Source organism: Podarcis liolepis (assembly GCF_965112155.1).
Source record: "Podarcis liolepis genome assembly, chromosome: Z".
Taxonomy (NCBI): Eukaryota; Metazoa; Chordata; class Lepidosauria; order Squamata; family Lacertidae; genus Podarcis; species Podarcis liolepis.
The window spans coordinates 38496985-38510308 of record NC_139570.1 but is presented as its reverse complement, the minus strand read 5'-3'; the positions used below and the strand labels follow the sequence as shown (position 1 = coordinate 38510308).

Sequence of the window (13324 nt, the reverse complement as noted above, 5' to 3'; positions counted from 1 at the left end):
TGGGTGACTTTCCAGGTCTCCATTTCATTTCCATGGCACTCTGTCTGGGGCCTGCTCTTAACAGTCAAAGGGGTGGCAGGAGGCTGAGCTTGCAGGAGACCCCTGGCAACTGGATGAGTCACAACCGGCAGAGAGGGAAGCACACAGGAGATGCTGCAATCACTTAAATAATTATGTTCCCTAAACCCAGAAGCAGTTATGGAGAGACGGGGTGGAAGAGTGGAGAATCCACAAGACATTCAAGCCTCACTGAGATATGGTGCAAATATGCACCATACATTTAAAGCACATTGCTTTCCCCAAAGAATCCTGCAAACTGTAGGTTAAGGGTGTTGGGAACTGTAGTTCTCTGGGGAGTAAACTACAGCTCATGATTCTTCGGGGGGAAGCCATGTGCTTTCAATGGGTTAGGCTACTCTAACCCACAGAGAAAATTAGATCACTTGGGGCATCAGCCTCTTTCCCTGTCTACTTTATCCTACCATGACTGAAAGAGATCAAATGAAAGCTCTCTCTTCACAGCACCTCCTGTGCACCATGTTCAATTAACGGAGGTGCGTAAAGCCAGATGCTCTCAACAGCAGCCTCTCAAGCGTGCAGCTCCCTATGGAGATTCAGAGCCCTGAGTTCTGCAGGGAAGACCTGTAGCTAAATCAAGAGAAGGGTGAGGTATTTATCTTTTGTATTTTAAAAACTCAGTTTTAAAATGAGATCTCCACCCCACCCCACCCATCATTCTAAACACAATCTATTGCTACTTGCTGTAAGCCTCTGGAGATAGTGCAGAATACACAAAGAAGAATTTATTTGTTTGTTTACTCTGAATCTCTGCCTGTTTTTCAAAACAAGACCATGTCAGAAGGTAGCTTGCAATTAGATGACTGTGATAACATTTATTTATTTATTTATTTATTTATTTATTTATTTATTTACTTACATACATACATACATACATACATACATACATACATACATACTCCTTTTATGTCCCACCTTTTTTCTCCAAGGACTTCTCCCCTTCCTCATTTAATTACCACAACAACCCTGGGAGGTAGCTTAGGCTGGGAGGCAATGACAGTCCCAAGGTCACACAGTGACCTTTATGGACGAGTGGGGATTTGAACCCGGGTCTCCCAGGTCCTAGCCTCACACTCTAACACCACTGCACCACACTGGCTTTGTAAGTCAGGGATGTGTTAGTGCGTTGGTTCAGCACAGGCTCTTAAGGCAATCAGTGACATGGTCCAGCAGGTGAAACTGGTCTGTTAAAGTGAATGGGGCATTGCCCCACCAACCACAATCAGCCCTCACCTGCCTGCCTTCTTACTTACAGCCAATCAGTGGCTGGCTCCACCTACTGTTGGTCTCCCTGCCTTCCACACTACCACTCTCAAGGGGTGCCAGTCACCACTGCAATCCAGGATCTTCTCTCCAGAGGACCCAAGAGGCATATTTAAAAACAAACAAACCCTCTGCCATAAAACCACTATGAGCTTTGCGAAGCAATCATGTTAGGGGAGCAATAATTTGAAAAAGGACGCTAGGAAGAGCCACTGGGATACTCACTCCTGGAAGCTTGGATTTGCAGAGTTCCTGTCTGTCCTTCAGCATCTTGTCCAGGACACCACTCCTGCACCAGACATTAAATACTGTTCTCCCGTGTTGATAGCCCACCTCCTGGAAGGAAGGAAGGAAGGAAGGAAGGAAGGAAGGAAGGAAGGAAGGAAACCATCAGCCACTGTAGCTAAGATGGTTTCCTGTGGCAGCCCCAGAGGACAGAAATGGAGTCCATTTGCCTCATGGCTCTTCTGAAATGTGTTGCTGAACTATGTTAAGAAGAAAAAGGTCTCTGTTGCAAAGACTCTTGCTCACAAGCCTGTTGCTATAAGCCCCTTTTGCATGGGACTGGGACGTGGGGTGGCTCCAATGCTTGCTGATGGCTCTTTGATGAATTCAAAATAGCTCCATTTTTTATAACTGGTTGCTGACAAGTTTCTCACTGGAATGTTTTTCAGCTATTAAGACTGGTTTTATTGGATTAATCTATTTAAAGAATTTTAATCCTGATCCTTGGGGTTACTTTAAAGATCACTTTAAAATAAAAAGCGGGGGCATTCCCTCTCATCAGGCTAATAAACTAAAAAGGCATGATATACGGGGGGGGGGGGGGGGAATCTTGTGACAAGCAAGTAATTTGAGGCCCCCAAGCCAAGAAGGCACCCCTCTCCCCCACTGCCTTAGCTTCCTCTGACCCCAACGCACACAGATTTCATCAAACTTCCCGAAGTCCAAGGTGCCATAGCGATCGATGGGTGGCCGGATGTATTCGCAGTATTCGCTGCTCTTGACCATCTCCAGCTGCCGGACACAGCACACGTAGGCAAGCCGGGTCTGGATCTCGGCCATGTTCAGCACCTGCCAAAAACGTCAAATATCATTAAGCTCCCACAAGAGAATGGGCAGCACCACCCATCTTGGCTGACCAAAATTCTAACTTCTATAACCTCCCATACCCCAAACCCTGGGAATTTGTTTAGTGAGTGTGCTATAAATCAGGCATAGAGAACATCAGCCCTCCAGATGTTGCCAAACAACAACCAGTCATTCCTGGCTATACCTGCTGTGGATGATGGGTGTTGCAGTTTATCTACACAGGATTTGTCATGGTAGAGCCTTAATCCCTTTAATGAAAGTAATTCTCAGAGGACTGCAACTCTAGGCATGGAGCCATGACATTTAAAGCAGGTTTGAAACTGGCTTGTGTGGGTGGGTAGTGAAGACATGGCTACTCTGTCAGATATTTAGTGCCATGGCACAACATACACAGGCTACAACCATGTCTGTCTGGCCTCATCATGGCATGGTGTGGAGGAAAACAGCATGTATGGCCTTATTTTCCATCTGTGCAATCAAAGCTTTGAAGGGTCATTGTGAACTCTAATGCAGCCTTGCAAATATATTATCACAAATGGTCACTAGCTCAGAAAGAAATTATAACAACCAGCCCAAATCTGTGTTGGGAAAATTAAAAGGCATAGTTCTCTTTCAGGCTGTTAAAAACCTTTCCAGGTATAACACTAAAAAAGCCCCCACCAAACCTTTACCTGATCCCCTGGAATCAACCACAAGTTGCCACAGATGATTGGGCTAGCAGCTATTTAGGGGCAATTCTATCCTAGGAATACCTTCACTTTCTCCACCAAGGGGTTCCACCGCTTCCACAGCAGCCACCAGCCAGAGAGTGCGTCGCCATAATTGGTGAGGTTTGTCTCATCCCTGCTCCCCACATCAATGGCAATGACCACCTTTGCCCCCATAGACCTAGCAACATCCGCTGTCAAGGTGACAAAAACAAAGAATCATCCCCTGCTCTCTACCATACCCTGCCCCCTTCCTAGAACACCTTCTACTCTGCTTTCTGGGCAGCCTACTGCTTGGCATGAGTTCATTATTTCTGGCAGGGTCTTTGCCACACATCATCCACGCTGGACATTTGTGGGCGCTGCTCCAAGGAGGGCAATTTTACCTTCCAAAATGCTCTCAGAAGATTCTTTCCCTCTCAGCAGAATTAGGGTAATTTATAGGTCTTCTTTGTTCCAGTAATTCACTTCTAAACCCAAACATGAAAAAGCATTTCTCCTCCTGACGGGAGAAAGAAAAGGCCCTTTGCAGAGAACAGTGACTCAGTATCCCTCAGGGAGGCGAGGGTGAGAAGACAAGAGGAACAGCGAAGTGAAAGAGGCCCACAAAATCGTGACAGGTATGTCATTTTCGATTCCACTTGGTGGAGAAGATGCTCAGCAGGGTTTAAAGGCTACCAGGGTATGTTGTACCTGGAACATCACTGTGAGCGGTCAGGAGACATTTGGATAAGCCTACTTGTACCCTCCCTTTCCCTGCTCCATTTTTCAGAGTGGGGTGGGAATTGAGTTTTATATAAAAAGGAGGAAACACTAAAAAAAGTATTAATTTTAGATGCTTCCATACTGGCATGTTTCAAGAGCACTCAGCATTGCTATTTATTCCTCTTAACCACAACCAAGTTGAGGGCTGGTGTGATGAAAGTGTCAGACTGGTAATGCAGAGACCTGGGTTCAAATATTCACTTGGACACATGAAGCTCATAGCATGCACCATTGGGACAATCACTCTGCCTAACCCACCCCACAAGGTTTGTTGTGACGATAAAACAGGGAAAGAGAGGGAGCCCATAGGGAGAGATTGGGAACTTCAGTAGCCCTCCATATGTTACTGGACTACAACTCCCATCAACCCCTGACCATTGGCTGTACTAGTGGGCATTGGTGGGAGTTGCAGACCAACAATGACTGGTGTGTTGGTGATGGCTGGGTTAGAGTGTTGGAATAGGAACAAGGGGACCCTGCATTTGAATCCCCACTCAATCATAAAGTTCACTAAATGATCTAGAGCCAATCTCTCACATAAACACACAGTTTTTCCGTTGGCTAACCTTCTTTCATAGGGTTTTGAATACATCAACAATAGCCGACTTTAGGCTGAGCCTTATAAAGGAGCAGCAGTTCGGTCCCAGCTGCAAACCCTGCCTTCGTTGAAAGGTGCCTTTTGATGGTAAAGGGGGCCTATCCTGCTCCAGTAAGATGGCATGGGGAAGACTCTGAACACAAAAAGAGCCCTCCTGGATCAAGCCAATGGCCCATTCAGTCCAGCATCCTGTTCTCACAGTGGCCAAGCTGGTGCCCGTGGGAAACTCTGGTTGTACTGAGGCTTCTGTGATGGGAGTCCTCTGAGTCAGAGAACTGGGCAAGGAAGCATCCTTGGGCTGGAGGGGAACAGGTACCACACTCAACTTGTGTGTGTGTGTGTGTGTGTGTGTGTTTTGTGTGCAGCTGCGCTCCTTACTCAGAGTCTTCAATCTCATTCAGGAACCTGCTCTCATTTCCCTGGCTGCAAACTTGTTTCTGAAAAGACTGGGTGGGTGAAAGTTAAAGGGGACACCTATCACAAATATTTGGGGTGTTGGGGATCAGCAGAGACACAAAGCCAACACACTGAACCAGGCAGCTTTAAAAAAGGAAGCAATTAGAGCCTCTGTACAGTTTGATCTTCTCTTCCCACCATATGTAAGTCTCAAAATTTGAATTTATGTCTCCACGAGTTGCAACCCCCCCCCCAAATAAATTCAGGGGTTGGGGCTAGAAGTAGGATCCGGCTGCAAATAAGCAGAAAATAGGTTGCAGTTACATCAGTACCTGGGAGGTTGTTGATGTAGCCTCCGTCCATCAGAAGATGCCCGTCTTTTGGATCGCAGAGGGGGGGCAAGTAGCCGGAAAGTGACATGCTGGCCCGGATGTACCGCCACAGGCAGCCTGGCAGGGGGGAAGTCAGAGAAAGGATCCATCTTCTTTGAAGGAAAAGCAGCAGCAGCCAAACTGCTCCTCTCTAACCCAACCAGCCCCACTTCTTGAGTGCAACAGCAGCTTTCCCCACTTGTGATTCCTGGCAACTGACATTCAGAGACGCACTGCCTCTGATAGTGGGGAGAGAACATAGCCAACATAGCCCGAGACCCAGCCCTTGAATGCATCTGTGGGAACTTCAAACCTATGCTGTAAGTACAGTGGGAAAGTGGTCCAAGGGTCCAGCTGCTTTAAATGAGACAAGCACTGTGAGCCCTTCACAGATATACTTACCATCTGTGTGGACTCTCATTGCTGAGGCAGTGATATCTGTTGTGATGATGAAGTAAGGAATCCAAAGATCCTACAGCACAGAAAACAACTTGTTTTAAAACGCCAATTCCCAAACTGTGTGTGTGAGCGCACCCTGAGAAATAAATTAGTATTAAAAAATATTTAAAAACCCAAAGCGGCAGATAGACCCAACCACACAGGAATCTGTTGGTTAGATCTCTGCATGAGTCGCAGGAAGCAGGGCAGGCCAATCAGCTTTTGCCAAAGTCAAATTGCTTCTACATATTTTTGGGACTGGGTATAACTGACTAAACACTTCCAGTGGGGAGATCCAGCAAATAAACTCATTTCCTCACTCCCCCCAAGCATCAACATCATTAATGAAAGTGACAAGCATGACATGGTCTCTTCATAATGCCTGTGTATGCCTTCCAATCTGGAGGCACACCTAGGTTAGAGAGTCATGCAGAAAAACAGCATGCCCTTTGAGTGTTGGTAGTTGCTTCTTCTACACTTGTAAACTATTTCCAAGTATAAAAAGCACACCTCCAGTTTTAATTCTATTGGGGAAATGTGTGTCTACCAAAAAACAGTGTGGAGCGTTCTTGCCGAGGGCTCCAGCAGCCAATTATGATCTCCTCTAGGATACTCTATTCCATCCCCCGTGTTTTCCACCACCCTTCTGTCAGTCAGCATTCTGTAGCCGCTGAGCACACTTAGGCCTCATTGGGTTGTTGTTTTTTTGTCCCCAACCCACCCACCAGATTTTGTTGTATCTATGAATCTTGGGCCCTTGCTGAGCCTTCCCCTCTTGCACATGGGTGGAGCAGTTCCAGCTATGTTCACTTTGGTACTCACACATAAACAATAGAAATAGAAATAGAGGGAGGATTATTAAAGCAATCCTCTTGACATTTCCTGGCATTTCTGAATGGGACTCTGAGAAGCAACATTTATCTTTGCAAGAGGTAAACAACTGAGAACTGGAAGCCACAGGAAAGCATCCTTGACAAGAGGAGATGGACTTAAAATGTGATCCTGAAATAAACTTGGATGGAGAAGCATTGGGAATGCGCATGCTGACTGCTCAAAATCTCCTTAAGCAAGAGCCAATTGGGGCAGGGGGAGGGGGAGGACATATATAAAGGAACATCAGTACAGAGCTGGATTAGTGCGCGCACAGAGGCACAATCTGGGTTGGAACAACTTAAATCCATCCCTGCATGATGAACTTTAGCCCCCTTCCAAGACCACACACCAATATATTATAAGGATTCTTCCTTACAGCTATAGAGAGGATCAAGAAATTCAAAGCTGGGCTGATTAAGCACTGGCAGTGGCTACATAATCTGTAGCGGGGGGGGGGGGGGGAGTCGGAAATGGAGGGTACTATCTGTGGGCATGTTTCAAACACCACAGATGCTTCTGCAGGGCACATCTGTAACAACAACCGTAAGGCAGAAGTGGTGTGTCTCCTCCTCATCCCTGCACACACATCTGAGTTGCTTGTGCTTACACTGATAACCACACAGAGTGTAGTTTACTTGCTACCCAGCTTGCTGCAAAGGCAACAACTCCAACATAAAGTGGGTTAAACCCATAAGTTTAACAAGGGCTCAAGTTTCATCTCTTCCCCCCACCCCCCACGGAAACAATGACTGGTCTGCAACACGCTGATGAGTGTTGCTTGTTTGGTAGGGAAAGCTTCTAAAGGCAGGGATGAAACAGGGCTTTCTTGGGTAAAAAGTAAAAGAGGGAATGGATGATGATGATGGTGATGATGATGATGACAAGTGTGGCATATTGGCTAGAGTGCTGGACCAGGGCCTGGGAAACCAGGGTCCAAATTCCCACTCAGCCATGAAGTTCACTGAGTGACCTTGGCCCAGTCACTCCCTCTCAGTCTAACCCACTCCTCAGGGTTGTTCTGGGAATTAAATGAGGAGGGGAAGAAACACGTGTGCCATCTTGAGCTCTTTGGAGAAGATGGGATATAAATGCAATAACAAACAAACAAATAAATGATAAAATATTGGGGGGGGGAGCAGCTCAGAGAGGGGATCAGCTGAAAGATGTGTTGGTATCATATTGTGTTGTTGAAAGAGGCTAAAGCAGCCACTTGGTTCTGTGGTTCTAAAACAAACTTGTCCAACATCAGGTCCATAGATGCTGTTGGGTCTACAACTTCCATCACAGGCGGGATGGTTATTGCCACAGTGGTGGGCTTTTTCACTAGTGTCATCTGTGTAGAATCAAAGGTGAAAATGTTCCAGAAGCCCTGCAAACACCATATTGGTAGTCAGGATAATCCTGAAAATAACTGGTAGTTGTTGCAAGGATTAGCTCATATTACTTGCTTTGATAAACACTAATTGGCTTGCTTTGATGCCATGCTTATCTGTGGGCTTTGGAAGCTTGGTTCGTGGCCTAGGGAGGGGAGCTAGCTGTGAGACTTGGATTCTTGCCACCTTTGCCTTCATCAGCAGGTGGACTGATGGAAGATTCTGGCTAAACTGACATATTCTGTCTTTTGTATAAGTAACGCTTAACATATTAGCACTTTGCAGACAAGTCAAGATGGCATTTCACTGCTGCAGTGACCGACCTGCGTATGAAACAGCAGTGGGGCTTTACAGGCTGCTTTGTAAGTTTCCACCCTTCTTTAATAAAGCACCAGAACTGGCCATTTTGGCATCCTTCTTTGGTATCCCTGCATCACACCACCCACACAGGCGGGTTCAGAACAGAACCCAACTCCCAAGACTGGTTGGAAAGTGAGTTGGATTAATCAGAGGCTGGTTGTCTTATGTTAAGTCAGTCTATTCGTTCATCTAGCTCAGTTTCATTTACCCTGACTAGCAGCAGCTCTCTGAGGTTTCAGAGAGGGGGTCTCTTTCAGTCCTACCTGGAGATGCCATTGGGGATTAAACCTGGAATGCAAAGCTGATGCACTACCTGCTGGATGCAAAGCTGATGCACTACCACCGAGCGATGGCTCCTTCCCTTGTACAATAGCTTACTGGGAGATGCCAGCCCAACCTCGTAAGCCTGTTGCAGTCTTCTGTTCGCACTCTGGTTGGCCACCACCAGAGTGCCACACTTTGCCACGCTTGCAGCACACATCACTTACTTCGATCTGCTTGTCTTTGAAGATGTTACAGACACCATTATTGAAGGAGGCTCCGGAGAACATGGAGGTGATTGGGTATGTCAAGTCCAGGATTGTCCGGAACATCGAATTCATATTCTAAAGAGAAGTCAAGGCTACCTTTTATATTGAGAAAGAACACCAAAAACCCAGCTGACATAAAATCCCCTCCACCTAAACTAATGAGGTGCAAAGAGTTTGAAACTTTCTACCCTAACAGACTCACGAGGCACTGATGAGTCTACAGAGGATTCTGGGACATATTTCAGAGCATCCATGCTGTTAGAGGGCAGCCTATGACATCTGAATACCCCCGTGTGTGAACCTAGTGCACCCAGAATACACTCAACCACCATCATCCCTTGCATGCCTGGTAAGCTGATACAATCTGGAGAAATTTGCTCTCTGTTACAGATATTTTTCATCAGAGACACTGTGAAAGTTTCCCCAAAGAACCCAGCTTCTCTGGCAGACTGTTTTAGAACTCCAGGTCTTAAGCAATATTAAAAGCAATCTATGAAACAAAAGAAATGTAGTAGTCAAGGGAGAGAAAGGAACATAGGAAGCTCTATTATACTGAGTTACCCTAACGGTCCATCTAGCTCACTACTGTCTGCACTGACTGGCAGCGGTTTTCCAGGATTTCAGGCAGGCATCTCTGTTTACCCTATATCTGGCGATGCCAACAGGGATTGAACCTGGGACTTTCTGCATGCAAGACAGATACTCTACCACTGAGCTATGGCCCTTCCCTCAGATATATGAGAAACAGGAAAGGGGCTTGCTAAGTGGTTCATCTCAGGTTTGTTACAACAAGGATAGTATGAGCAGTTGAGAGGTGGAATTGCAGCATCTACAGCCACACACCCCTTTGGGGAACACTATCTCCTCACATCAGATATATTAAGGGAAGGGTTATAGTTTGTTTACTTTTTATTATTTGTATTCTGCTCTTCATCTATAGATCTCAAGGTGGTTCATAGCAAAAAAAATACAATAGAGAAACACGAAATACGTAATAAAAACAAGAACAAACCAATAATCCCTCTCCCCACTCCCAAACACATTTAATATAGAGTTCCTAGGTAGAGAGCATATGTGATGCATGCAGTTAAGAGGATGGGAGAGACCCCACTCTGGAGAGCCACTGGACATAAGAACATAAGAGCCCTGGTGGATCAGGCCAATGACCCATCTAGTTCAGCATGCTGTTCTCACAGTGGCCAACCATAGATGTCTAGATCAGGGGTAGGCAAACTAAGGCACGGGGACCGGATCTGGCCCAGTCGCCTTCTAAATCCGGCCCACGGATAGTCCGGGAATCAGCGTGTTTTTACATGAGTAGAATGTGTCCTTTTATTTAAAATGCATCTCTGGGTTATTTGTGGGGCCTGCCAGGTGTTTTTACATGAGTAGAATGTGTCCTTTTATTTAAAATGCATCTCTGGGTTATTTGTGGGGCCTGCCAGGTGTTTTTACATGAGTAGAATGTGTCCTTTTATTTAAAATGCATCTCTGGGTTATTTGTGGGGCCTGCCAGGTGTTTTTACATGAGTAGAATGTGTCCTTTTATTTAAAATGCATCTCTGAGTTATTTGTGGGGCCTGCCAGGTGTTTTTACATGAGTAGAATGTGTCCTTTTATTTAAAATGCACCTCTGGGTTATTTGTGGGGCCTGCCTGGTGTTTTCACATGAGTAGAATGTCTGCTTTTATTTAAAATGCATCTCTGGGTTATTTGTGGGGCATAGGAATTCGTTCACCCCCCCCAAAAAAAATATAATCGGGCCCCCCACAAGGTCTGAGGGACAGTGGTCCAGCCCCTGCTGAAAAAGGTTGCTGACCCCTGGTCTAGATGCTTTAATGAGAAGCCCACAAGCAGCACCTGAGCACAACCGCAACTTTCCCCACTTATGATTCTCAACAAGGTAACGCTTCTGATGGGAGGCCAGACATGCCATCATGCCTAGTAGCCATTGATAGCCTTTTCCTCCATGAATTTGTCCAATCCTCATTTAAAGCAAGTTCTATAGTTTAACTATATGTTGCATGAAGAAATAGAAAAATTATTTTATCTGTCCTGAATCTTCCAACAAATGATGGCTTGCAGGCTGGCCTTGTTCCCCAGGATCATGGAATCTGGCTCCCAGCTAGCATGGCAGATTTAGGAGCGGATGAAGGGGGTGCGGTGGGGGTGGTCTGCCCTGGGTGTCACCACTGAGGGGGGTGACAAAATGCTGGGCCTGCAGCATGCCTGAGCCATGCCTCTCTCCTGGGAGTGACACGGTGGCTTGGGCGCCCGCAGGCTCTACGCTGCCCCAAACGGTCCGCCCACTGCCTCCCCCTCAGCTGTAGGGCAGCTGAGAGGGAGGAGGCAGGCAGACTCCTCAGAGGCCCCATGGAGCATCCTGCCCCAGCTTGCCCCACCCTGTGGTCAACTGGCCCCACCCCTGGGCACAGGGCACACGCGCCACCCCAGGCACCCAATTGGCTTGCTCCGCCGCTGCATAGGAAGCTGCCTTATAGTGAGTCAGACCATTGGGTACATCTAGATCAGTATTTTCGGACCACCAGTAGCAGTTCTGCAGGGTTTCATGGCAGGGGACATTTGCAGCCCTACCTGGAAAAGCTGAGGCATTCCTGCATGCAAAGCAGATGCTCAGTCTCTGAATTACAAAACCCTTCCCCAAACAGTCAGTTTCACTTGTAAGGGAAAAAACGCTCTGTGCATTTCACATACGTGTGTGTGTGCGCGCGCGTGCGTGCGCACGCATTGCTGCTTCAAGTTAGAAAGGAAAAAAATCTTATTACTGATGCAACTCTTGAGGGGCATCTTTTGGGAAGAATGCTCCTCCTTCTAAGCGCTTATGTTTCATACCATGCTGACAGGGGATGCCAGCTTTACTATATAATGCTGGGCCATTCACAAGGGGGTGGACTGGATCTTTTCTGGCCCTCTAACTAGTAGCTGGGAAAACACAGCACCCCCTCAAGAAAACTGGAGTTGTCACTCCCTGGAGTGAACCCACTGAGGCAGAAAAGGAGGGTCCTCTTTCCTCTGGACCAGCTGAGTTTTAAGTCCAGTTCTGCAACTGGAACAAATCCACATGTACAGAGCTTCTGTCCCCTGGGGGCTTAGTGAGTGCTTCAGCTCAGCTTATCCAACCACTGTGTTTTTTGTTCCTGAGCCCTGAGCACTCAAGGCTTGACAAATGAAACCCAGATGACAGACGTTGCCTGGAAAAGCGTCAGAAATGGCCCTTCCATTTGTTATTCAGTAATCCCGTCAACCTGGTTTGTGCTGCTCTTTCACAAGTGGGCAGGGGGGGGGGCAGGGAGGAAGGACTTCTAAAAATATCTAAAAGCCTTTTCGACCTGCAGTCATTTCTCATGGCAGTTTTAGCAATGGGGCAACAGGTGGCAGCTATTTAGCAAAGACAAGAGAGTGAGGACCTGAGTGCCAGGCTGTTCTCTGGCTGGCAGCCCCTGTTCTGCAGCCAAACCTCCACAGCAGTCTTAGGAGTGCTAAGTGCCAAAAAATGAGAATCCAGCACCCAAAATAAAGTCAGGAACTGGCTCCCCTTGGGCCCTGCTCCTGTCACGTAGTTTGCATCCCCTGCTCAGGTGGGTACAGAAAAGCTTCTGCAATGCATGACATGCTGGTCAGTTTCCAGTTTTGCGAAGAGGGAGAGTTGTGGTTGTTCATTCAGCTACTGGGCCAAAGTATGCCTAGCAAGCAAGTCAATAAGCAGAAGAACAATGCCCCTCTATAGGTCTCTTGGGACCGATTCTCTTGTATGAGATACATTGGGTTATTTCTTTTAAAATTTAAATTAAGTTAAATTAAATTAAAGGCAGAAACAAAGAAACCTGCTGGGGTGCCTCAGTCCTCTCTCTAAGGCAGAGACAAAATGAATGGACACATTTCATCAATATTTTTCACTCCCCTCATTGTGTGGTCAACTGTTTTGGTGTGATGGAAAGGTTTACCCATTCAGCGTAAGGGTTAGAAAGCACTGTTGTCACTGCGATTTGGCTTTGCAATGGTGCTGCAAACCTGTTGGCTGATGTCACTGTGCCAACTCTGTGGTTTTTGATATGCTGAATAAAGTAGCCAGCAAGAACCATCTTTTATAAAACAAAACAAAACACAGCTGCTAGGAAGGGTGAAACACTGCCAAAAAGATAAGGATTTTTGGGAGGCGGGTGTCTTTTGTACAACTTACCACTTACCGGGAAAAAACCCTTTTTGCACTGGAAAAAGTTTTCCTAATGAAAACTAAATCTAGCGACAACTACACCAGGAATGGCCAACCTGGGACCATCCTAGCCTCTCTCACTTTGTACACCTGAAAGTTATTGCTGGGGGAGGGGGAAGAGTTGCTCACTGGAGCTCCTTTATATCAGATGCAGAAAAGTTCTAAAGCAAAGCAGAAGTAGGAAGGGCTTGGGTGCCCCCTCCCCTTCCTTGCCACACCAATATTAGAAGATGGGAAATGGTGAGA

At 46.6% G+C, this 13324-nt stretch overlaps 1 protein-coding gene across 8 annotated transcripts in view; it reads right to left on the bottom strand.

Annotated features, from left to right (window-relative positions):
• The window catches only part of PNPLA7 (patatin like domain 7, lysophospholipase), a 100635-nt gene that overhangs the window by 5099 nt on the left and 82212 nt on the right, over positions 1–13324 (bottom strand). For all 8 annotated transcript variants that reach the window (XM_083485507.1, XM_083485508.1, XM_083485503.1 and 5 more), the window contains 6 exons: positions 8803–8919; positions 5673–5742; positions 5232–5348; positions 3186–3334; positions 2263–2415; positions 1567–1677 (listed from right to left, as the gene is read on the bottom strand). In XM_083485507.1, coding sequence (XP_083341633.1) covers positions 1567–1677; positions 2263–2415; positions 3186–3334; positions 5232–5348; positions 5673–5742; positions 8803–8919 — 717 coding nt within the window. The remainder of the gene's footprint in view (positions 1–1566; positions 1678–2262; positions 2416–3185; positions 3335–5231; positions 5349–5672; positions 5743–8802; positions 8920–13324) is intronic.